Source organism: Nilaparvata lugens, chromosome 7, assembly GCF_014356525.2.
Source record: "Nilaparvata lugens isolate BPH chromosome 7, ASM1435652v1, whole genome shotgun sequence".
NCBI lineage: Eukaryota > Metazoa > Arthropoda > Insecta > Hemiptera > Delphacidae > Nilaparvata > Nilaparvata lugens.
Genome location: NC_052510.1, coordinates 62,733,291 through 62,761,047, shown reverse-complemented (window position 1 = coordinate 62,761,047; position 27,757 = coordinate 62,733,291). Strand labels below are relative to the sequence as shown.

The following is a 27,757-nucleotide window of genomic DNA, read 5'->3' as shown; positions in this document are numbered from 1 at the left end:
GGACATGAATATATAATTAAATATTCTCTTTTTTTAATTATCACAGTTTCAATCTATTTGTATTCTGCATACATCATAAAAGGTGAAATACATATTATTTTGAATACCTATCCTGATTCACTTTTAGCATTAAGTACCTACTCTAAGCTTTTAGTACGGTAATAGTATATGTTACTTTTGCAGGTACCTACATAACAGATTATTGAATAAAAATCACATACATTATTAATAAAAAATTGATTTATCTACACTCCACAATAATACAAACAAAATTTTTCAACACATTTGGACATTGATAAACAACGACACAATCAAATTTCTCAGATTATCACAATATCAATATTTTTAATTTTTAAAACATTTTTCATAGACATTCATGAAAAAACATTTAATATCAAAAGGTAATCAACACATCAATATATTTTTTAAAACATTTATCACAACGTTCATTAAATAAAGATCACATCAATTTGAAATTTATGGAAGAGAGGCCTTCACTAACTTCGAATGGATTTTACAGTAATAATAAATTATGGAGATGGGGAATTTAAAATATTCTACACACAATAAAAATCTAACATCAAATCACATCAAATAATTAGGTAATAATAATCAATTTTTAAATTTCTAGTAAAGGAATCATACTAATCACAATTAAATTATCAGGTTTACAAATAATACGGTATAGCAATATCTCAATTTTTTATAAACATGAAGTATGAAACGATTTCAATTAGTAGAAATGTGAAGCATTTAATAGATCTTCAAAATATTTCACAAACATAAATGATTAAGAATTACAAGCTTACTGGAAATACTAATTGTCATTGAGATAATGTTTTTTACTCTAACAATTATTATTGAAGAAGACAAATCAATGGAAGTCTTAATGGGTAAATGGATTTATTTATTTCTAAAACTAGCCGTCAGGCTCGCTTCGCTCGCCATATCCGTCCAGCTGGACCCCCAACTGGATTGTCCAAAAATGAGATTAGCGGGCTCGCTTCGCTCGCCTGCATTTTTCATTTGAGCATGCTTCATTCCATCAGAAAGTCAAAGTACTGAGAAAACGCAGAAAAGCTGACAAAAACGTTGGAAAAACGCTGATTTTGGGCGTATCTTTGACGTTATAACAAATTCCTTCTAACACAACATTATTACACCCTAGCTGAGCTTCTGTACTAAATTTGAACAATTTCTGTCTATTACTTGATGAAAGAACTGAGAAAACTACGCTAATTTTGAGTGTATCTTTGGCGTTATTTCAAACTCCTTCTAACACAACATTATTACACCCCAGCTTTGTTTTCGATAAAGCTGAGAAAGCGCTAAAAACGCTGGGAAAACGTAGATTTTGGGCGTATCTTTGGAAATTTTTCCAAATTCGTTCTTAGTGCGCCTCTAAAGGGCCAACTGAACATACCTACCAATTTCGAACGTTTTTGGTCTGGTAGATTTTTAGTTCTGCGAGTGAATCAGTCAGTGAGTGAGTGCCATTTCGCTTTTATATATATAAAATGTAGATAGTGTAGGGTGATTTTTTTTCTCAAGTTTTATTCATTTTCTATTTTAGAGACTTGTGCGTGATAAAGTGGTAGATAAAACTTCCTTCACTATACACTACAGACCAGCAAGAAAAACTTGAAATAAGTATAATATGTTTCAGAAATGTATTCATATAAAAAGGGATATTAAAAAGTGCCCATTAAAAATTGTGGTACAGTGGTTTATTAATTACAATAGTAGTCACCATAAATATAATCACAGATTCTAAATCACCTCATCAGTGCTATATCATGATATCCAATAATTATCAACATAATATAATTCAAAAATCAAATACTTTCAAATGAATAAATATAAAAGCATATTTAATAGTATTGTGGCGACGTCTGCAGACAGACAGAGAAAATCCCTCCCCAGGGGTTCAAATGTGCAACGCACACAACCGTCCGCCTGTTTCCATAAGTCTGCTCACATCTGAATGTAGACATTTCATTTTTTCTCATTCCGTTTTTTGCCGTGTGCATCCACCTTTCAAATATTGTTTTTCAAAACTACAAATATCGTCTGAGATACTTTATAATAATTTATTCTTTGGTCAATTTCCACCACATCTTCGCTTATTAGAGCAATATCCAAACTAAAGTTATGAATGTGGATAATGTCTCCAGTCTAATATTAATCATTACAAATATTATTGAATTAACATTAATAATAAGTGACGAAGCAGTGTGTGATTACATAACCTTAACTTTTGGACAACATTGACATTTTATCAAAATTTTTGGAGAGAAATAGCACAGGCTCAGCCTAGTTTCTCCTTCAATGTCATAATTGTATTATGAATATAGTGTTTTATACAAAAAATATATATAAATTTAACTTCTATTGGTGGGGGACACGTGGATTGTTAAATATCTCCGTATTGATTTATTCATTCATTTTTACAACAAGAACCCTTCAATGTTTAGTGAACATAATTATAGAGAAAATATAGCATAAGAAGATATCCAATGGTATAGAGCGTTTATACTCAAATTTCCAATGTCAACTCAGGTCAGTAGTCCAAGTAGTTATTTTTCGTGAAGCTATGTGACGCTGGTAGACTCTCATACTGTGCCGTTCTTACACTCTCACCTCAACAAAAAAATAATAAGCTCAGTAGACAGTAGTCGACAGTAATCGGTTACAGTTAACAAAAATGGGCTTGAAATTTGGAACATAAACGCCCTATATCATGGAATATCTTCTTATTATGTTATATTTGCTTTATGACATAACGCACCAAACCATTATAGATTTAACACTAAATACTTGAAATTCAAGCCAAATATGAGAACCTTATCCAACAACCAGTATGAATTAATAATATGGTGCTGTTTCAATTTTTTATGGGAAAATATTTCTTGATACCTACCCATAATTCATGATAATTTTTTTTCATGATTTCCCTTACCTTTACCCCTTACTGAATTCATCGACCTTCTCCCTTATTATCTTATTGTACCTTCATCTCCAAAGTTACCTTAATTTACATTTTCCTCAATTATATTTATTCAATTAAATTATTCTATATTACTCAAATTTCAGAAAAGTGCCACAGGCTTAAGCCCAATTTATATTATCTAAATTTTCAGTAAAATAACTGCTATAGTGAGGTCCACGTTATAATGGCAGTGAAGAAAGATGGGAGAAGAATCCTCTGTCTTGTCAATGCCTTCTATAGACGGTAGCTGATACAGGTTTATTGATGTAATATTAACTGTTCATACCCGTTTAAAATAATAAATTATCCTATTATATTAAGCGAGCAATTTCTGTATTTATATATCTGGTTATTTTTATATCTGGTTATTTATGTTTAACGGATCTCGAAAACGGCTCTAACGATTTTCACGAAATTTGAAACATAGTAGGTTTATTATATAAAGATTCGTTTCCTCTAGGTGTCATCCTTGGGAAAACTCGCTGAATGGCATTAAAAGGATAATTCATCCTTGGCTGAAACAGCTGTGGATAGTAAAATAGTGATTCTGTGAAAAATCAAAATATCGCATCCCCGAAATTCATAAGATGACGTATAGCCAGCTGTGAAATATAAACACGATCATTTTAGAGAATTGTGTTCTTTTTATCAATAAATAAAAATAACGAGTGAAGCTCGGTGCCCCGATATTATTTTATTAAGCTATAAATTATATTTCTCAATAATTTAATAATGAATTTTCACAATTAAGATTAAATATTTTGTTAATTGATTATTAATTCTACATTGTTAAAAGACGATTTGGCAACAGAGCAAAGCGAGAAAGAGATAGCGCTATCCGCTTTGTTGAATGATAGACAAGAATAACAATACCATTGCTAATCAAACACTGCCATTAAAACATGGACCTAACTATATGCAAGAAAGTAGCCCCTCAATACTTCCTCTAGCATGATGAAATTGCAGTGACAATAAGAGTAATAGTCAATAATAGTCACCTTATTTTGCAACCATCAACTTTCTTTTCACAGTCGTTGCGATGAGATTAAATCTGTTGTCATATTTTAGATTTTGCACTTTTGCTTATCAGATCGATAAATTGTTCAGTAGCATTTATTTTCTTGTTCTCCAGATAATTTCTGCTATTCGATTCGGTGTCGTCCAAGAAATATCTGTAATCAAAACCGTAAAACTCAAATCAGATCAATTTGGAGAAAAATATATAGAGCAACTCACTACATTAGGACATTATTGAAAGTAGAGGAATGGTGAATTTAAACCTGAAGTGAATAGATCACAGGGTTTTTCTCAGTAATAATAATAATATCGAGCGACCTGGCTGGCTCAGGTCTGGTCAAGAGTTTTCAGGGCACAACTGATCAATTTCAGGGCCTCTGACATGACCCAACGACTGTTTTTCAGGCAGCTGGACCGACGGCTCAACATTTCCTCAGTGTGAAGATGACCAACAACATTTCGAAACGTAGCCACTGCTAAAAGTAAGTGTTTCTACATCTAAAATGTTTTCCTATTTGAAGTATGAATTGATAGTGGAGAATAATGGATTCATAACCCTGTAAATAGATCAATTATTTGGAAAAAAGACAGAAACTAATTTCATTAGTACTATTAAATATAGTGGAATGATCAATATTCAAGGGAAGGTTTCCGAGCTCGGGATTCAACTAAATTCTAGACTTCAAACAGCTGGAGTCAGAAAATTAGCTTTCCGAAACGGAGCGTAGTCGCAGTCCTCAATTAAATTAAATTTCTAAAAACTGGAAACTTGAAACCAAAATAAAATAAAGAGGAAAAAGTTTGAAGTTTCAGCTATTTTGAATTATTTAGGAATGTTTCATTTTGTTAAGGAAAAACGTTTCCAATGCGAAAATAAAGATCTTCATAAAAACTGCGACTACGCCCCGTTTCGGAAAGCCAATTTTCTGACTCCAGCTGTTTAAAGTCTAGAACTTAGCTAAATCCCAAGCTCGGAAACCGGCCCTAAAACATGAACTTGAGTTTGAAATCTTAAAAAATTAATAGAGAATATTTGAGCATTAATATTACCATGGTGAGATTCTGGTTATAAATAAGCCAGCACTGATCAAAATTAGTTTGCTATCCTTGTCTGTGATACACAAAGCAGATAGCTCTGTCCTTTTCCAACTCCGCACCGATGCCAAATCTTGTATGAACTATGAGGAACTATAAAATGGACTACCAGAAAATATAATCTAAACTAGCAGACAACCAGTGCTCTGAAAGGGTCTAATTGAAAACTTGACCTACTGAAATCTTGAAGAATTTAAAATTGGCCTATAACCATCTTCGGTAAATTAAGAATCAATATGCAAAGTTTCAAGTTAATCAGTCCAGTAGTTCAGACGTGGCGATGCGTCATTCGTGTATTTCCTATCCCGTACGTGTATAAGCCAGTTCATTATATTATAGATATACTATAGATTATGAGAATTTATTACTAAATCGTAAAAAGATGTATTTTCTTGGTGAACATAATATATTAGAGATATAATTGATCATTATAAACAGAGCCAACAATTAATATTACATCAGATATGGGATGATATATGAATTTTTTTGTGATTGTGAAGGAAGATTTTTATTTGGATTTGTATTTTTAAATTAATTAATCTGTTAAATTCAAAATTATTGTAGTACATACATTTTTTGGACTCAAAATAGTATGTGAATTAAGTTATCATTTACATAACCTCTAGACGGTGTATTCCAAATTAAGGTTTAAAGCAGTTTTGGGCGAATGCCTGTTGTTTTTACCTGCATTGTATCTATTGTCTATGAATAAATGAATAAATGAATGAATGAATGACTTGAATCTTTCTACTATAGAGTTCAGTAGAAACAGAGAATTGGCAGCTATGCCGTCCTCTCATTACTACTGACTATAACATGAATCTCACTATAGTATTAAAATGAAAAAAAAAACGTGGAGGCGTTGGAAAATAAATTTTGAAAATAACAAGTAACAAACCTGTAGTTGACCATCATGCCGCAAGAATTTGAAAGACCTCTTGGAGTCAGATCAGCTAGCCAATTCAATCTCCACATAACTGCGCCGTTCTTCAAATGGAAATTAGCTACAAAAATATAAAAAATCTTCAAGGTTTTGGAAGGTGCGATACAAACTATTCTAGATTAATTCTAAAGCAGCTCCGTTCTTTAAATGGAAATTAACTGAAAAAATAAAAACAATATTTAAATTGCTGAAAAGTAGAACACAAACTATTTCAGATTGTTTCTAAATCACCCAACAGCGAGCATGTTTTACTTTTGCTGGTGGAAATTTTCATTTTCATTAAATGGTTCATGCTAAGTATTAAAATAGTTAATTTTTATTATACTGTATCGTGCAATTTGTATAAAGATGGAAATAAATAAATTTGAATTTGAATTTGAAATCAGTCTGGACACATACATTAATAGCGGCTACTATAAGGTCCACGTTACAATGGCAGTGTTTGATTAGCAATTGTATTGCTATCCTTGTCTAGCATTCAACAAAGCGAATAGCGCTATCTCTTTCTCGCTTTGCTCTGTTGCCAGATCGTCTTTTAACAATGTAGAATTGATAATTAATTAACAGAATATTAAATTTTAATTATGAGAATTCATTATGAAATCATTGAAAAATATAATTTTTTGCTCAATGATATATAATTGATTATTTTAAGTGAGAAAGAACAGTTAATATATCCTATTATATTAAGCGAGCAATTTCTGTATTTATATATCTGGTTATTTATGTTTAACGGATCTCGAAAACGGCTTTAACGATTTTCACGAAATTTGGAACATAGTAGGTTTATGATATAAAGATTCGATTGCACTAGGTCTCATCCTTGAGAAAACTCGCTGATCGACATTAAAAGGATAATTCATCCTTGGCTGAAACAGCTGTGGATAGTAAAAAAGTGAGTATGTGAAAAATCAAAATATCGCATCCCCGAAATTCATAAGATGACGTATAGCCAGCTGTGAAATATAAACACGATCATTTTAGAGAATTGTGTTTATTTATTTTATTTATTTATTCGTGGACAGAATCACAAATCATATAAATATGATTAGGAAGGAACAACAGGTTTGGCCCAAATCTATTCCATTCCCAAATTTGGATAAATTTATAAAATGTCCAAAAAATAGGTTATGTTTCTACTGTAAAACGTTCAAGTTCAATTTTCGTCCAAAAATATATATAAGCTAAACATTTGTTCTGTTTATCAATAAATAAAAATAACGAGCGAAGCTCGGTGCCCCGATATTTACTGTTTATAAACCGGTATCAGTTACCCTCCATAGAAGGCATTGACAAGACAGAGGATCGACAACGTTGTTCTCCTATCTTTCTCCACTGACATTATAACGTGGACCTCACTATAGTTGCTACGGGAACGCGGAATTGAAGATGTCCGGAACTCAAATGTACATGGCATTTCCAATTCCGTGATCCCACCGTAGCTTGTGGAAGCTACTATTGTTCCTGAGGGCATCGTGCTCAAGTTTTCTGGAAGGTCTTGCAGAAAAATAGTTATTTGTATATCTAGAGAGAAAAGTGCTGTTTTTTCTCCCTGAGGGAAAAGTTTGAAGCCCGAGGCGAAGCCGAGGGCAACAATTTTCCTGAGGGAGAAAAAACATTTTTCACTCGTGATATACACAACATTTTTCCTCCACCTACATTTTTATAAAAACTGCATATAAAATAATTTTTAAAAACGTATGTGACCAAACAATGTGTTACAACATAATCTTAAAAGTAAACAGAAACAGCTGGCTTGTAATCACAGTTCTCCTCCGACAGCACTATCTGTCGGCTAAAGTTGTAACAACAATGACAGCCAAAACTACAGCTATGATGAAGTTCCCGTTTCAAATTTGATTAGTAATAAGTAATATTCGTTGGCTGATATTTTGAATAACATGGAATAAAGAAAAAATATATACATTTTTTTTAGTATAGTGATATGAAGTTTGTAATAATAATTTCAGCATACAAACATAAATTTTATATATCGATCAAATAATGTCTGGTTGAGGTATTGAATTTAGTTGGTTTAATGACTACTCTATATGCTTCCTCATCTGAGCTTAGACCTTCTGACCTATTCCAAATGTACGTTTTAAAATAGAGATGCTTCCCATGTTATTTAAATGGAGTCACTTTTACTCCCTAGGGAGTTTTTCTGTTTTTTAGTACCGAGAGCGAAAAAGTGACACTTTAGTATCATGTTTCAGGGAGTAAAGTAAGTACTTTTGACAGTAGGTGGAGGAAAAATAAATTTCATGGAGCTTCAAAGATAGACTTGAGATTATTATTTTATATGTTGATAATGAATTAATAGATAGAAGAGTGCGTGGATATAAAAGAATAAACGGTATTAACTATTTTGTTGACTGGAAAATTCATGTTTATTGGAAAATCATGGGCGAAAGAATCAGTGGAAGAGTCCTATAATGAGGTGCACGTGATAATTGCAGTAGAGAAAATTGGAAAACAGCATTACCGACTCTCTACCTTGTCACTGCATTCTATAGAGGATAACCTAGCTGATACCAGTATACCTGATGTAATATTAACTTTTAATTCTTGTTTGAAATAATCAATTATATTTTATTCGTCAAGAAATAGTATCTTACGTAACAAGGATGGGAAGGGGCCTTTTGCAGGCGAGAATGATGTTTCTAGTCGAGGCGTTAGCCGAGACTAGAATTTCATTCGAGCACTGCAAAAGACATTCACGTCCAAGTAACATACACTATTTTTTGTCATAATAATCTAAATAAGAATAATTGAGAAATAGAAAACATGCCCTGCTTGTGCTGATGTTACTACATGCATTCTATAAACATCACCTATAGTGCGGTCCACGTTATAATGGCAGTGGATAAAGATAAAAGAATAGCGATGCCGATTCTCTGCATTAATTAATTATATTTCTACACTGTCAAAAACATACTTGGCATCGTTGTGGACCTGGAAAAGGATAGTACCACCGGCTTTGTCGAATGATAGACAAGGATGGCAAAACCAAAGTTGATCGAATACTGTCATTATAACGTGGACCTTACTATAGTTTACAAATTCCAAATCAGGAATTTTGTGGAAGTTGACAGAGCAGAATTGCTTCCACCTGGAGCGCTGAAGGTTGTTTTTTGTAGCAGTTTTGCTGTTCCTATTTCGGAACTAGGAAACATACTCGACTGTGAAGGAAACATATGGTTTCATTACAGTAGAGTATGCTGTAATGAGAATCATATGTTTATTTGTTCTGCAAACAGCTGTTTACCGGATTGATTTCATGCATGGAAAACAGCTGAAATTGAAAAAAAAAATATTTTTTATGATTAAATAATAGTTTTTAACCCACATTAAATATTTTGTTGATTTATTACATTTCTACATTGTTGAAAAACAATCTGGGAACAGTGCGGAGGTGGTAGAGGATAGCGCTATCTGCTTTGTCGAATGATAGACAAGGATAGCAGCACCAATGATAATCAAATACTGCCATTATAATGTGGACCTCACATTTTTCTTGTTGAAAAACGATCTGGGAACAGTGCGTAGGTGGTAGAGGATAGCGCTATCTGCTTTGTCGAATGATAGACAAGGATAGCAGCACCAGTGATAATCAAATACTGCCATTATAAAATGGACCTTAACACGGTATTTAGATGAAAACGGTAAGAGTCATGAAATGTGAGCGCAGTGGCCAGCCAGCTAGATTGCGTCATCGCCACCAACAGTGGTTTTTAACACCTATGTTAATAATAATTTATGAAACTTATTTGTTAAAAAAAACAGATGATTGGATATAAAATGACGTCAGCTACACCGGAAATTCAGCACAAACATGCGCGTGACACCCACCGTCTTCTTCTATATACCGTGGACCTCACAATATTCTTACCGACACTGTCGAAGGCGTATCCCCGCCGCTTCTCAACGTAGAGATAGTGCGCACAGCTGACGAGCAACGGTGTCCTCAACAGCTGAATCAGCTGGGCATCCTGGTGCCAGCTGTTGGTCACCAGCTGTTTACGCAGTTCCAGCCAATCACAGTTGAGATGCTCGTGAACCGGTTGCCACACGTCTGAGTTCACTATGTTGTCTTGGTCACCTGTCGAAATCAAATAAAATTCTAATTCAAGTTTATTTATCTTTAATGATAATTACGAAGTTTGAACTGGAAATTTAATTCAAAATTCATACTATCAATGTGGTGTGCTGTCAGCTGTGCTTTTAGAATATTAAGTTATTTGGTCCTGCTAAATTATTTGAATGAAAAAGACTAAGAAATTGTCTAAAACCACAGATTTATTGATACTTAGAAAGACCGGTTTCGGTTATTACACCATTGTCAATCTCTGATAAACTGTTTATGATTAAATCTTTATCAGAGCTTGACAATGGTGTAATAACCGAAACCGGTCTTTCTAATTATCAATAAATCTGTGGTTTTAAACAATTTCTTAGTCTTTTTCATTCAATATGAATAATTACCACAATATCAACTTCTCAACTACACAAAAAGCTAAATTATTTCTTTAATATGAGAATATTTCCTATTTTGGATAATAATGTGAAATTATTATTATAATTATATAATAATGTATAAGAATGTGAAGCATCTAAATTTAGAAATATACTTTGTGAAAATAATTAAGAACTGAAAATCTTGTGAAGTACTACAAGTTTGTTTTGAATAACTACAAGACTTAACCTATTTCGGACTATGTGTAACCTTATCTGAATTTGGGATAGGAATAGCAAAATGTTACCTTATTTTTCCCCTTCCTATCATTTTGATAATGTACTTATTGTATCAATCAATAAAGAATAAAGAATTCAATAACAAAAAATTGAATGAACCGGAACCTTAGATTGAAAAAACAGTCCTCAAAAAGGGCGAAGCCACACGAAGTGTTTTATCAGACGAGTTGGCAGGACAGGAAGCTCTCCGATTGGTTGATTATCAGCTGATTCCCGAACGCCAACCCAATCAGCCAATCGGAGTGCTTCCTGCTCTGCCTACTCGTCTAAAAACGCTCCGTGTGGCTTGGCCCCAAGGCGTACGCACACAGCCGCAGACTGACGGAGAAGGCATAAAACGTCTACTGCATGTAGACATGAACAGATATATGCAGGCCGACGGACGGACGTCTGTGTGTGATACACATTCAAACACCTGTGGAGGGAGTTCTCGTCTGTCTGTCTGATGAAGCGTGCATATGCCTTTACACGGATTAACTAGTAGTTCTGTGAACAGTAGACCTCACGCAGTATTCTCATCCACAAGTACCTGATTGGAACTATAGACCATATGAAAATACAGCAATAGACTGGCTTCTCCACACATCTGTGTAATCACTTGTCAGCTGATTTATGATGAATAATTCTATAGTCAGATTTTTACTCTAATATTGGCGTATGAAGGAGGCTCCTTTTTCCTTTTATATTATCCTTGGAATGCAAAATTTCCAAAAACCTTGTATATACGTCGACGCGCAATTAAAAAAGGAACATACCTGTCAAATTTCATGGAAATCTATTACCGCGTTTCGCCGTAAATGCGCAACATATAAACATTTAAACATTAAGAGAATGCCAAACCGTCGACTTGAATCTTAGACCTCACTTCGCTCGGTCAATGATTTCCTTCCCCAATCATTTTAATGATTTGCGTTTTGTGATTATTGAATGAATAAATTACAGTAAAGTCGTTAGCCTCACCCAGGTAGGCACGTCTCTCACATTTAAATATGATGTGGTGCACTGTCTGCTCCATCGCTCCACAGTCACATAGTGGGAGTCTTCAAGTCCCCATTTGAAAAATGATGCATTGCATCTCCCATGTTTAGACCGAATTCTGTTAAGTGCCACCCAGATGCGCCGGGGAAGTTCAAAACCAGGAGTCCTAGAGCCTGAGAAATAGCTCTCCGGCATTCCTGGGCCTCCGGCGCCTCCTCACTCATCTTCTGGTCAGAGAGTACCTCTAGTCTCTTAATTGCTCTGCCATCCTGATCGCTGGCCTTCTGGACTTGAGTTCCCTTCTATTTGAGTCTGGAATGTCCTGATCGCTGATTGGGGCTTATTCTTCTATAGAGCCGAAGGAGAGCTTGTGCTTGGGAGTATGCCACTGAGCACTTGGAGCCAAGAAACTGGAGTAGTAGGTAAAGTGTGTTTTCTAGTGAACAGAACTAACCTTAAAATTTCAATACGGAACAATACTCGACTCTACTCTACTAGCTCGAGACTGTTTCCATTAGCATAGTAGTGGTAAAGTAGAGTGAGAAGCGGTGGTGAGGGAAGGCAAGTGGTAGAGTACTATCCCACGTTGCTATCCCACTCTACTCTACTGAAAACTAGTACTCTATCATTAAAGTTTTCATTGGGAGAGTTCACAAGATGGTTAGTGCTTGCCCAGGGAATTCCACCACTAACTCTACTAATGAAAACCAGGCTTTGTTTAGTACGCTGGAGGAGAAAGGAGTCTTTCTGCCGGGTTGAAAACATACAAGAAAAACAAATTGTTTTTTAAAACGATTTCATGTATAGATTGATATTGTATAGTATTAATGTTGATATAATATGAATTATATTTGATCTATTTTATTGGCCTACCTTTCTCAGCACCTTTAATTTTATCCAGTAGCCAGTTCTTGAACATTGGTATCGGTGATAAACTGGAAAACTGTGAGACAAGCGGAAACTCAGCTTGCAGTTCACACACAACTCTTTTGATCAGGTAATTTCCCAGTTCAATTCCCTGTAAAAATGACAATATAATCATCCATTAATTCTTTGTTTAGAATAAGGTGGCTTGGTCATGTGACAAGAATGGGAATAGACAGGTTACCCAACAACTTGATGAACGCACAAATGATGGGGATTAGAAAGCGTGGGAGACCAAGGAAGAGGTGGCTACGGGATGTGGAAGAGGACTTGCATATCATGGGAGTGCGGTCGTGGAGGAGAAAGGCAGAAGAAGGAGAAGCATGGAGGCAAATCGTGAGGGAGGCCCAGGTCCACACCGGACTGTTGAGCCAGCGAAAGTAAGTAAGTATGTAATTCTTTGTTTATTCATTCACAAATCCCCATTATTAAAAGAAATTATATTGAAATGAGTTATTGGAGTATATTACTTGGGATAGAAAATTACTATAGTCCGTGCAAACCTTAGTTTACAGCACGGGGCTTAATGGAGATATTCCATGATATGGGGCGTTTATGTTTCAAATTTCAAGCCCATTTTTTGTTAACTCTAGTCGACTACTGTCTACTAAGCTTATTGCTGTGTTGTTGGGATGAGAGTGTAAGAACGGCACAGTATGAGAGTCTACCAGCGTCACATAGCTTCACGAAAAATAACTACTTGGACTACTGACCTGAGTTGACATTGGAATTTGGAACATAGACGACCTATACCATGGAATATCTTCTCTGTATGATGATATAGTGAGGTCTAAGTTATAATTAAGGTTGAGGTTGAGATTTTTGGACATTTTATTAATTTATCAAAATTTGGGAATGGAATAGATTTGGGCCAAGCCTGTTGTTCCTTCCTAATCATATTTATATGATTTGTGATTCTGTCCACGAATAAATAAATAAATAATGACAGTGAAGAAAGACAGAAGAACAACGTTGTCTTGTCAATGCCTTCTATAGAGGGTAACTGACACCGGTTTATTGATGTAATATTAACTGTTCATTCTCGTTTAAAATAATCAATTACATTTTATTAAGCGAGAAATTAAATTTTTAAATAATTTCATAATGAGTTTTCCTAGAAATTATTGAATATTTTGTTGATTAATGATATTTCTATATTGTTAAAAAACGATGTGGCAACAGAGCAAAGCGTGAAAGAACAACGCTATTCGCTTCGTTGAATGAAAGACAAGGATAGCAATACAATCGCCAATCAAACACTGCCATTATAACGTGGACCTCACTATAGTAAAATGTATTTGTGATTTGAAACTGATTCATTCATAAAATAATCGAAATTCATTCATGAAATAATCACCTGAAGTCCCTTTTGAGTGGAAGTGATGGAATAGAAAATGGCGGCTTTCACACAGGAAGGGTCTTCAACAGTATCAGCAGCGGTGACACTCATCATTTGAATGTCAACTGAAAAGAAAATTATTAAAAAATATAAATAGGTAAATTATTAATCTCACTTTGGACTATTTATGTGCCAAAATCAAGGAATTGAAGAAGTTTTGGGCAATTGCCTGTTTCTCTTTCCAAATATCGTGTTTGTGACTGTTCTAATAAATAAATAAATAAATTAATAAATGAATAATAATTTAAATTTTATAATGGAGTTTTTAAGCTCGTTTCATACTGCTGCAACAAAATTCACTCTATATCAAATTATTTACACCCTGGATTCTTTTCCAATATAGTGAGATCCATGTTATAATGACAGTGGGGAAAGATAGGAGAACAGCGTTGCCGATTCTCTGCCTCGTCACTGCCTTCTATAGAGGATAGCTGATAGCTCAGTGTATCTGATCAACTGTCATTCTTGTTTAGAATAACCAACCATATTCTGAATGAAAAAGACTAAGAAATTGTCAAAAAACCACAGATTTATTGATACTTAGAAAGACCGGTTTCTGTTATTACACCATTGTCAATCTGTGATAAACTAAAACTAAATACAAGAGCAGCAGAATTTATACTAGTAGGCGAGTACTGCTATTGGTCAAGGGCATGAACGCCTGCCATTGGCCCACCTAGACAGTCTCCTCCCACTCAACGGTGCTTAGTCGCCTGCTAGTCAACGGTGCTTAAGCCGCCATTTTGTCACACCGTTGAGTGGGAAGAGACTGTCTAGCTGGGCCAATAGCAGGCGTCATGTCCTTGACCAATAGCAGTACTCGTCTACTAGTATAAATTCTGCTGCTCTTGTATTTAGTTTTAGTTTATCACAGATTGACAATGGTGTAATAACCGAAACCGGTTTTTCTAAGTATCAATAAATCTGTGGTTTTTTGACAATTTCTTAGTCTTTTTCATTCAAAATGATTAATTACCACAATATCAACTTCTCAACTACACAAAAAGCAACCATATCTCATTCGACAAGAAAATATATTTTTCAATGATTAGGATACTTATATATTTCTACATTATTAAAGAACCGACCTGGCAACATTGCGGAGCTAGAAAAGGATAGCGTAATCTGCTTTGTCGAATGATAGACAAGGATAGCAACACCAATGTTAATCAAATACTGCCATTATAACGTGGACCTCACTATCGTGTAGACTCGATTTTTTACAGTGTTTAAGTAGTTATTATTTTGTTAAGAGAAATGCCAACCCGTCGACTTGAATCTTAGACCTCACTTGGCTCGGTCAATAATAAAGGAAAGAACTGGCTTATACACGTACAGAATAGGAAATTCACGAATGACGCGTCATCACGTTTCAACTGATTAACTTGAAATTTTGCATATAGACTCTTAATTTAATGAGGATGGTTATAGGCCTATTTCAAATTCTTCAAGACTTGAGTAGATCATTTTTTTAATTAGACCCTTGCAAAGCACGGGTTACCTGCTAGTAATTTTATTGAGTAAATATAGCCAACCTGACATCCTTGAGTGAGCAGCGACAATCTCCCTGGTGCTGGCCGATATCTCGTCACTGAGTGCCGTATGCAACACCACTATCGGCTCATCTGGCATGCTCTTGTGTGTGAACACAAAGCATCGTCTGCTAAAACAAACACAAATAAATTACTTTTTGGGTAGTTGAGAAGTTGATATTGTCGTAATTATTCATATTGAATGAAATAGACTAAGAAATTGTGAAAAAAACACTGATTTATTGATAATTAGAAAGACCGGTTTCGGTTATTACACCATTGTCAATCTCTGATAAACTAAATCAAGAGTACTAAAACAAGAGCAGCAGAGTTTATACTAGTAGGCGAGTACTGCTATTGGTCGAGGGCATGAACGCCTGCCATTGGCCTAGCTAGACAGTCTCCTCCCCCTCAACGGTGTGACAAAATGGCGGCTTAAGCAACAGAATCGCCATCATGATAATAAAATTTACTTATAGTACAAAATAAGAACCAAGAAAACAAGTGTGAAAGATGATAAAACAAATATGTAAATGGAAAAACTATTGACTAATGTAAGCTTACAATTTTATGATAAAACTAAATTCGTAGTGTTGTACTGGTTGAAATAAATCTGGTCATTTAAACTATACTGGGAATTTTCCTTAATTACTCTTGTTATTTCTAAAGCCTCTAGAATATTCAAAGATCTGCCTTTGTTATTAACATGAAGAAACTCAACATTCTCCTTAACTGTGAACTTGTGATTATTTGTTATCAAATGTTCTGCAAAGTTAGATTCCCCATTTTGTTTATTCCAATCTCTGATGTGTTCTTTAATTCTACTTTTGAAACTTCTACCAGTCTGACCCACATAACAAGCATTACAATCATCACATTTAAGTTTGTACACCCCGCTTTTATCCCAAATATCAATTTTGTCTTTACTCCAGCTAAATAGACTATTTAAAATCGGTTTGGTCTTGAAGTTTTCAAGTTTTCAAGTCTAGTTTTTCCATTTACATATTTGTTTTATTATCTTTCACACTTGTTTTCTTGGTTCTTATTTTGTACTGAAAGTAAATTTTATTATCATGATGGCGATTCTGTTGCTTAAGCCGCCATTTTGTCACACCGTTGAGGGGGAGGAGACTGTCTAGCTAGGCCAATGGCAGGCGTTCATGCCCTCGACCAATAGCAGTACTCGCCTACTAGTATAAATTCTGCTGCTCTTGTATCTAGTTTTAGTTTATCAGAGATTGACAATGGTGTAATAACCGAAACCGGTCTTTCTAATTATCAATAAATCAGTGGTTTTTTTTGACAATTTCTTAGCCTTTTTCATTCAATACAAATAAATTAATTTCTTCCAATTCTTCAATCTCAATTATGGAAATTTATTACTTGATCGTTGAATCTGTATAAATATTCAGTAGCCTTGTTCACACTCATCAGTGTAGGGAACCGCTCCAATGTAGATCCAACGTACATGGAATCAATACTCCACATAGGCATGACATCAACATTCCTGAAAAGGCTGAGATCCAGTCATCTGATCATGGGTAGACGTTTATTTAATAAATTGTTCTTCAAGTTTAGAGAGATGGGAACCATGGAGTTCAAAAAAACTCTACATATGTGGCTTTGCTCAAACCCTTTTTATGATGTTGAAGAGTTTTTTCAGCTGCCTGAATCCAGCATAGACCTGTAATGCTTCACAACCGTTGAAACCATTTATAGGCATAATAATTATTTATTGGCTTGTACTCTATTATGTATTTGTTGTAATATTTTGACGTGATCTTGTGCATCTATAGATGTTTCATGGATTGAGAAATATATCTGAAAATAAATTTTAATGGTGTATAAGATATATGATAGGCAGTACTTAATAACCATTGGTGTTGTTATCCTTGCATATCATTTGACAAAGAAGGTTGCTTATCCTTTTCTAGCTCCGCAACGTAGCCAAACTGTTTTTTAATAAAGTAGAAATATAATTAATCAATCAACAAAATAATTTAGTCTCAGTTATAAATAATATATAATTAATACTCAAGTATTACTCATTTCATTTCAAATTATATTATTAAAATACCGGGTGTTTCAAAAAGAATGACCCAATTTTAAACAGTTATATTTATTTTAAAAAATGGTGCACACAAACCAATTATACATCAGATTACTCACAGAAATATCAAGTTTATGATAATGTATTATAAGTGTTCTATGTGCCCTCCTTTTGATGGCACATGGATGTATGTACACCATTTCCTCAACACCAACTTGCCTCAACGTCGGATAGGGCGCACAGGACCGCAAGACTTGGCTATGCATTCCTGGCCTTCACGGTCCCCTGTCATAACACCGTATGTTTTTTCCTGTGGAGATACGTTAAAGATCGTGTTTATGTTCCTCCCTTAGCACTTGATACTGAGGAGCTAAAAACCAGGATAACTGATGCAGTAGCTACAGTCCGAGAAGACATCTTGCGAACAGTCTGGGATGAATTTGGCTACCGTCTAGATGTCGTCCGAGCCTCAAAAGGAGGGCACATAGAACACTTATAATACATCATCATAAACTCGATACTTCTGTGAGTAATTTGGTTTGTGTGCACCATTTTTAAAAATAAATAGAACTGTTTGAAATTGGGTCATTCTTTTTGAAACACCCGATATATTAAAAACATTGATTCGCACCTGTAGGCACCTACGCGCTGCTTCAAATCGGCCCAGTTTCGGACTGGGTGCACCGCCTCGTATTCCGATATCTAAAACAAAAATTCAATCATTCACCCTTCTAAACCCGGCACATTATTCTACTATTGGCTTAGGCTCAACTCACACCTACACACGACTCAGGTCGTTAAGAGACTCGACTCTAGTCGAGAACAAGTGTTTTCAAATGGTGGCAGTCGCGGAGACTAGAATCGAATGGTCTGAGTGTCACCATTTCGAAACACATGCTCTCGACTGGAGTCGAGTCTCTTCTCGACCTGAGACGCGTAAGTGTGAGTTGAGCCATAGAGAAAAGATATAGTGAGGTCCACGTTATAATGGCAGTGTTTAATAAGCAATTTTATTGCTATCCTTGTCTATCATTCAACAAACCGCATAGCGCAATCTCTTTCTCGCTTTGCTCTGTTGCCAGATTGTTTTCAACAATGTAGAAATATAATTAATTAACAAAATATTTTATCTAGATTATGAAAATTCGTTGTGAAATCATTGAAAATATGATTTTTTTGCTTGATAAAATATAATTGATTATTTTAAACGAGAATGAACAGTTAATATTACATCAATAAACCGGTATCAGCTACCCTCCATTGAAGGTATTTACAAGACAGAAGATCGGTTGTTCACCTATCTTTCTCCACCGCCATTATAACGCGGACCTCACTATAGCATAAGAGGTAAGAGATAGCCTATTACTTAGTTTAATTATTTAGTTGATACTTTAATAATAAGTTTAATACTTAATTACTTATTAAGATTTGACGAGACACCTGTTCTAATAGTGTATACTGTAAACATAGAATGTAAATGCTGATAAATAAAATGAAATGAGGATATCCCATGGTATAGGACGTTTATGTTCCAAATTCCAAATTGATTTTTTGTCAACTAAAGCTAATTTCTGTCGACTACTGTCTATTATAACTGTTTAGAACATAAACGCCCTATGCCATGGAATATCTTCTTGTGCTATATTTTGGTTGTTTATGTTCCAAATTTCAAGCCGATTACTATCGACTACTGTCTATTATTACTATTTTGTTAGAGTAAGAGTGTAAGAACGGCACAGTATGAGAGACTACCAGCGTCACATAGCCTAAACAAACTACTAGGACTATCGGCTTGAGTTAACAGCGAAATTTGGAACATAAACGTCCTATACCATTGGATATCTTCTTATGCTATCTTTTCTCTAGATATTGGTTATAATAGGGGTATTCACGATCATTGAGTTAGCCAGCTAAGGGACACCATCTAAGTTTAACGCTAAACCACGTTTACTTGTAGATATGGTTGCATTTATCATAATGTGTTTAATATTGGGTTTAAACGAACAGCTGACATTTTTCCGTTTAAAACCTAGCATCTGTATACGGGACTCTACAAGTGTCGTTTGCAAAGTGCAAGTTTAAACTTAATTTCAATCTGAACTATATTAAATCCTCGTTCGTTACAATGATGTTCATAACAAGTTTGAGCCGCCAGCTGATTAAATGCAGTTTAAGCTTTAACAGTGCAAACGACCCTATGTCGAGCTATCTATATTCGGATATCGCAGTTATGATAACAGATTTACACATTGAGACAAAAATATAGCAGCTGAGATGTAGTTGGATTGGCTTTCTATCCTTGTCTGTCATTAGATAAAGCAGATATCTCTATCCTTTTCAAAGAGCTGACGGCGAAGAGGACAAAGTGAAATAAGAATAAGAAGGATGGAGGAGAAGAAGGAGCAGTAGAAAAGTGAAAAATTATTAAGAAGATGAGGAAGAAGAAGAAGAAGAGAAAAATAAAAAGAGGAGAAGGAGGCGGGGAAGGATGAAAGAGGAAAAGGTGAAGGTGGAGGAGGAGGAGGAGGAGGAGGAGGAGGGAGGAGGAGGAGGAGGGAGGAGGAGGAGGAGGCAAAGGAGGAGGAGGAAAAGAAGGAAGAAGAGGAACAGGAGGAGGCGGAGGAGGGAAGAAGGAGAAGGAGAAAACTGAGTAAAATATGAGGAAGAAGAAAAAAATTAACTATAATGGAGGAAATGATATGACAAGGTACCTTGTCACTTTGTGAAAATAATTGAGAACTGAAAATTTTGTGGAGTGAACAAGACTTAACCTATTTCGGACTATGTGTAACCTTATCTAAATGTGGGAGAGGAATAGCACATGGTTACCTTATTTTTTTTCTCTCTCTATCATTTTGATGATGTACTTATTGTATGAATCAATAAAGGTACCTTTTGAAGCATGAGACAGGGAGACTTCCAGGTCACACGTTCCAAATTCAGAAATCCAACAGAAAACCACAGTGACAACAGTTCTCTCAAATTACTATTGAGTTGCTGCAACATTATGTGGTCGTGGCACTGAGGGTCCAATTCACTTAGCAAATCCTGTCAACAGATCACAAAAAAGTCTTAAAATCAATTGAAAATTCTTGTTCTGACTAATTCAACTTATGGTTAACAATGTTCCAAAGTCAATTTATGTCATTGAGGGTTGAAGAAACGAGATGGGGCCGCGAAGACAATGGATGGACAGGTAGAAGTTCTAGTGACCCTTCAGTGGTCGCCTATTGTTATTGAATTTCGACATTTTCGTGGTCAATTTCCAAGGTTTCCACCCCGAGGAATATTTTGGTGGACCAGTCTGGTTACTTGAAGGCACTTTCAGCAGTAAACCAGTGATAGCATACAGTGATTGGATAAACACACACATTAATATCAATTATAAATACAAATTCAGTCAAACGTACGTGGTGTGTGTAGTCCACATCGATGTTTGGACTTACTTTTGTTTGCCATCCTTATAAATTCTATGAGATTGAATGGAGCTTGACAAACATACACATCATATGTTTGCCAAGTTGTGTTCAATCTAATAGAATTTGAAAGGACGCCAAAAAATCGGACGTTCAATAAGTATCGAATTGTATGTAACTCAAGTTGGTCTGTATACAGCTTGTGAGCAAGTTGAGTTTCATCAAATGAACGATTGGGAATAATACAATTACTGGATCACTGACTTAGATTCAATAATTGTAGAAAATACAAGTAACAGATGTAAGTTGCAAAGTAATAGCATAGAGCAACGATAGCATAAGTAGATATCCCATGGTATAGAGCGTTTATGTCGCAACTTTTATTGTTATCTCAAGCCGCTAGTTCATGTAATTCTTTCCCGTGAAGCTGTGTGACACTGGTAGTCTCTCATACTTTTGGTAGAGAGTTAGTGGAAAGGATATTTTTAATATTTTTTCCGAAGAATGGACATTGATATGTCCAAAGCTCCGCCAATTTATGTAGATTATCTATAGTTATTATATTACAAATTGCTTTTTCCTCCACCTACTGTCAAAAGTACTTACTTGATAACTTGAAACATGATACTAAAGTGTCACTTTTTCGCCCTCGGTACTAAAAAACAGAAAAACTCCCTAGGGAGTAAAAGTGACTCCATTTAAATAACATGGGAAGCATCTCTATTTTAAAAACGTACATTTGGAATAGGTCAGAAGGTCTAAGCTCAGATGAGGAAGCATATATAGTAGTCATTAAACCAACTAAATTCAATACCTCAACCAGACATTTGATCGATATATAAAATTTATGTTTGTATGCTGAAATTATTATTACAAACTTCATATCACTATACTAAAAAAAATGTATATATTTTTTTCTTTTATCCCATGTTATTCAAAATATCAGCCAACGAATATTACTTATTAACTAATCAAATTTGAAACGGGAACTTCATCATAGCTGTTTTTTTGGCTGTCATTGTTGTTACAACTTTAGCCGACAGATAGTGCTCTCGGAAGAGAACTGTAATTACAAGCCAGCTGTTTCTGTTTACTTTTTAGATTATGTTGTAACACATTGTTTGGTCACATACGTTTTTAAAAATTATTTTATTTGCAGTTTTTATAAAAATGTAGGTGGAGGAAAAATGTTGTGTATATCACGAGTGAAAAATGTTTTTTCTCCCTCAGGAAAATTGTTGCCCTCGGCTTCGCCTCGGGCTTCAAACTCTTCCCTCAGGGAGAAAAAACAGCACTTTTCACTCTAGATATACAAATAACTATTTCATATCATATACAGTTCAATAATTATTTTCTTAGTCTATATTATGTAAATTCATCTATAATTTTGTTGTATTGTAAGCTATTGTATATAAGTGTATACGCCAGTATATATTGTAATCTACATAAAGTACTCAATCAATCTATCAATCAATCAATACTGTGCCGTTCATACACCTCACCCCAACAAAACAGTAAAATTCGACAATAATCAACAGTAATCGGCTTGAGATAACAGTAAAAGTTGCGACATAAACGCCCTATACCATGGGATATCTACTTACGCTATTGTTTCTCTATGATAATAGATAAGTTGGTACTACCAGCTAGAATTGCCTTCAATAAACTATACGGGGTGGGGCCACTAATGAGGGTAATGAAGCGGAATCAGAGGACAATAGAGTTTGATAATCCAGAGTTAGAGGATGGACCTTTTTGGCCCAGTACACAAGTAGTGCGGCCCCGTCTCGTTTCTTTAGCCCCAAACTTGAAAATGATTGTTGTTCTAATATTCAACGTATGGTTAAATCGGTTATAATTTAGGATGTGATCACATTGAATGCATTTATGTGCAAGTTCAAGCTTTGTTTATGCATTACCAAGCGTGCAGATGAGAAACAAAATGTGGAAAGAGCAATAGGAACACTCACACTGTTAGCGTGCACTTGCTGGTTGCGTTCAGTGTGAGCTGCTACATGCAAGTCACAAATTTCTCTATCCAGATTTTGTTTTTTGGCTCATGGGCAATCTGAAGTGTACTTGCACATATACGCATACAATGTCATACCCTCAGTTTTGCCTTTTAAAAGTATGTTCGTAAGATCTATGATGCTATTATACAAAACAAAAACTACAAACACTCTTTTAATACTAAAAGTTTGTGATATTTGGAGTATCCTTGAAACCCTATAGTGAGGTCCACGTTGTAATGGCAGTGTGTGATTAGCAATGGTATTGCTATCCTTGTCAACAAAGCGGATAGCGCTATCTCTTTCTCGCTTTGCTCTGTTGCCAGATCGTCCTTTAAAGGACTACATTGTTAACACTGTAGAGTTAATAATTGATTAACAAAATATCTAATTTATTTGATTATGTAAATTGATTTATTAGATTCTTTAACCTGAATAATAATTATTGTAAATATGTAAAATCTATTTAATGCCAACCATAAACTTACCTCATTTAGAGAGGCTTTTGTTCAGTTGTGAATGTAAATAAAACTCTTTTATTATGGAAATTTATTATGAAATCATTGAAAAAAATCATATTTTGTTTGATGAAATATAATTGTGTATTTTAAACGTGAATAAACAGTTAATATTACATCCACCTAGCACCAAAACTCCACAATCTACTTCCTGCACAAATCAAGACAATAGAAAACCCAAGAAGAATCAAAATTGCTGCTAAGAACTGGATTATTTCAACTGGAAGACATCATATAGAAAACATAATCTCAAGAAATATATGAGCTCACTTACCCAACGTATTTGCAGTTTGCACCCCCACCCACAATCTATTACTACTACTAACACCTACTCTAGTACATGGGTTTCCCATAGTTGAGTAGGTTAATTTCCAATAGAATTAAGTTCCATATTTTTTTTATAGACCTATTGTATTGTAGATATTTTGTACTTTTCATGTTCTAATTGCTTGATTGTATTTTTTTTAGGAAATTAATTTATATATTATTATTATTATCACATCAATAAACCGGTATCAGTTACCCTCCATAGAAGCCATTGGACAAGACAGAGGATCGGCAACGATGTTCTCCTATCTTTCTCCACTGCCATTATAACTTGGACCTTACTATAGGTATCTAATCAGACGATTAAAATATTTAATTGAGATTAATTTTAGTTTAAATTACCAGCACATCGGTTCGCATGTCAACTAGGAACTTGACTCCTTTCTCTAAACGTCCCATGTGTTTGAAAAGCCAGGAATACTGAGGTGTGAGCAGAGTTTTCAGCTTTTCTTCAACTTTTATCATATGTCTGCCTCCGATTTCTAGTTCTGCCTGTAAAACAATTGATAATGAAACAATTAATCTGAGAAATATTAGAAGAAAACCCAAATTTTTAAAGAGAAATTTACATCAAACTGTTAGCTTTCCCCATAAATGACTGCTATGTCAAAGCTGATAGTTCCTCTCTATAGACTACAGAATTTCACTCAGGCTCGGTTGCACAAAAGCCTGTTGAAGTTTAATCATCATTAAATGCCACGAGAACAAATCAGAAAAGGCTTGTTTTGAAGAGAAGGTTTCTCTGATTGGTTATCGTGTCATTAAATCACGGTTAAAATTTAACAGGCTTTTGTGCAGCCGACACTCAGTTTCTTTATTTTATAGTTTTTATTAATATTGATAAAATAAATATTTTGTTAGCATTGATAAACTATAACTCTGCATGCATCAATAGTAATTATTGGTTGAAATTCATTATACTTATTGGAAAGTCAATACAATTGACAGATTATTCACCAAAATACACACTCATTAAATTATGTTTCCACATATAGTGAGGTCCACGTTACAATGGTAGTGGAGAAAGATAGCAGAACAATGTTGCCGATCCTCTGTCTTGTCAATGCCTTCCTACAGACGGTAGCTGATACAGGTTTATTGATGTAATATTAACCGTTCATTCTCGTTTAAAATACTCAATTATATTTTACTAAGCAAGAAATTTCATTTTTCAATAATTTCATAATGAATTTTCATAATCAAGAAGAAATATTTTGTTTATCAATTTTCAATTCTACATTGTTAAAGGACGATCTGGCAACAGAGCAAAGCGAGAAAGAGATAGCGCTATCTTCTTTGTTGAATGATGGACAAGGATAGCAATACCGTTGCTAATCAAATACTGCCATTATAAAGTAGACCTCACTATAGAAGTGAACCACGTCCAGCTATGGGTTTAAATATAAATTTAATACCTACATTGAAAGATAAAAATTCAAAGATATTCAAGAGATTACAAAGATAGATTTGAAGATGAAAAATACGTATAGAATAAATTGAATTAAATTGAACAATTGATTGAAATTATTTAAAGATAATTTACCATTTGTGAAGCAGTTTTACTGATAGACTCATGATCAACGGCATAGCTGCCTGCAAGTGTTTTCAGAAAGCTGTTTTTGTGAGGTTTCAGCAGAAATCTGTAGTTTGCACACAGTATTTTGATTTTTTTCTGAAACAATAAAATTTAGATTTAGTTAACTGAATTACAATAATTCAACACCAGTCAATCAAATTTATGATCAACTAATGAGCTGTGTTGTGAAAAATAGCTTTATTATAAAAATAATACTATATTTATGAATGAAAATATTAATCTGAGTACCCTTATAAATTATTTGTCATGACATGTGTTTCGGCTACTATGATGCCATTTTCAAGATGAAAATTAGACTTGAAAATGGCATTAGTAGCCGAAACATGTCATGAAAGAATAATAATTTATCTGAGGGTACTCAGATAATATTTTCATTTATATTAAAAGTAGCCCTAAAAAAAGACAATACTATATTTGTATGGTGACGGTCTACGACTCGCAAGCATTGGATAGTATGCAATCCTGAGGTCACTCATCAAAATCCATTTACTATCTACTAGCAGGTAACCCGTGCTCCGCAATGGTCTAATTAAAAACTTCACATACTGAAAACATCCAGCAGCTCACATGGCCTGGTGTTGTGGTAGTGGATGTCACTACGGGCAGCCAGAGTTTGCTTTATCCTCTTGAGATGCATCAAGCAGAGGAGGATGTGATGGCTGAAAACCGTCAGCACACCAAGGCATAGATAAAAGATAACATGATAAGAGATAGCTTATGCTATTTTTTCTCCATGACCAAGGGTAGCAAAGATGTGCTTGCAGTGGGCAAGATGGTCGCTGCCGTTATGATTATTCTCATAGCCCTCTTTTGCAGCCTTAGGACATCAGCCGAGTGACCCCACAGGAGCAATCCGTAGGTGATGTGGCAATGGAAGAGAGAATGATACATCATCGCATAATATCTCTACTGTCTAGGATTGTGTGGCAGAGAGGACCTTGAGTCCTAACTCCGCCCTTGATTTAAATCACAAGGCCCCTCATCTTGAGCAGCAGGAAGCAAATGTGGGAGAGTCAGCTGGTTACCTGCTGTATGTGAATGTTGTAGATGAGTTTGCAGTTTAAGACAAGACCCAGTAGCTTTACTGGATACTGAAGGTCACGCAGTTCTCGTGACAAGCTGCAGATGATCCCTTGGGAATAGTCATCATTCAGCTAGAATCGATTAGCCAGAAACCACAATTATTCAACCTACCGTTCTTGATAAGTAGGGACGCGTGTTAGACCCTATATTCAGAGTAGACCCCTACCTTTACATCAGAAATTTACAAGAGCCATACCTAAACTGTAGAAGAAGACTATTGTCTAATATTTAAAGGTGGGAAAAGGAAATCATAAGATTATAGTGTACTTACCAAGTCTCGATTCAAAAGAGATTACTTACCTATCAATTTACAATATTCTATCTAAATAAATTGGATGTCATATGAATTAATGTTACCTCGACAAGCCAACTGCTCAGGTTTCCATCCTGATAAGACAATACCTCTTTTAAGAGTTTTTTTAGCAGCCTCTTGATCAGCCTCTGTGCTTGGCTGTAAACGTTGACTGTTGTCATAGTCAATACAACTATCGTTACTCAATAACTTTGGAAGAACATATTCTTCAGGATTATCAATATTATCATGGATTGATCGGTAATTGTCTCTATCACCGTTGTCATTCATTGTTACTTTGGAAGAGCTAAAAAAATTGCTTGTCAACTTGTGAACAGAATTTGTACTTGGTTTAAACGGAACACGTTGAAAAAATGATGAATTCATAGGGAAGAAAGGGAATCCTCGTAGAATAGAATGGAGAGAACGCATTTTTTAAAGTCATCCTAAATTAACACCGACAATGACTTTGAAAATTCACTTTTTTAGAAGAGAATCACAATAAAGGTTAGGTTATGTGCACATCAACAGACGACAGAAACAGAATGAATCTCGACCAGTGTCTCGACTCTCGATCTCGATGCTCTCAAAGTATCAACAATATCGATCTACTTATCGGAAGGTAGAGCCCGGCAAAATTTGAATTTATTCATTTATAATAATATTGCAATTTATAAAAAATTATACAGCTATAAAGAAAAGAGAACAACAGGCTCAGCTAAAACCTTCTTCTCTCCTAAATTTTATCAACATTATTAAGAGTATGAAAAAGTTTGCATAGTTTTAATTATCATTGAGTTTCTGTTTGACTTGAAAATGTGCAATACCAGCAC

General features: G+C 34.8%; 1 protein-coding gene across 2 annotated transcripts; it reads right to left on the bottom strand.

The window, feature by feature from the left end:
* Positions 1-225: 225 nt before the first annotated feature.
* On the bottom strand, positions 226-27,471 carry LOC111059784 (malonyl-CoA decarboxylase, mitochondrial). Of its 2 annotated transcripts, none has more exons than XM_039433361.1 (11): positions 26,990-27,461; positions 25,496-25,624; positions 24,295-24,444; positions 20,575-20,730; positions 18,314-18,384; positions 15,636-15,763; positions 14,059-14,165; positions 12,651-12,795; positions 9,937-10,146; positions 6,000-6,105; positions 226-4,161 (listed from the first exon to the last, which is right to left on the bottom strand). In XM_039433361.1, exons 1-11 carry the CDS (start codon positions 27,104-27,106, stop codon positions 4,047-4,049), a joined length of 1,434 nt encoding a protein of 477 aa, XP_039289295.1. In that variant the 5' UTR covers positions 27,107-27,461; the 3' UTR covers positions 226-4,046. The 2 variants fall into 2 exon arrangements, with proteins under 2 accessions (XP_039289295.1, XP_039289296.1); XM_039433362.1 differs by having other exon boundaries at positions 846-4,161; positions 15,636-15,760; positions 26,990-27,471.
* Between the last annotated feature and the right edge of the window lie 286 nt (positions 27,472-27,757).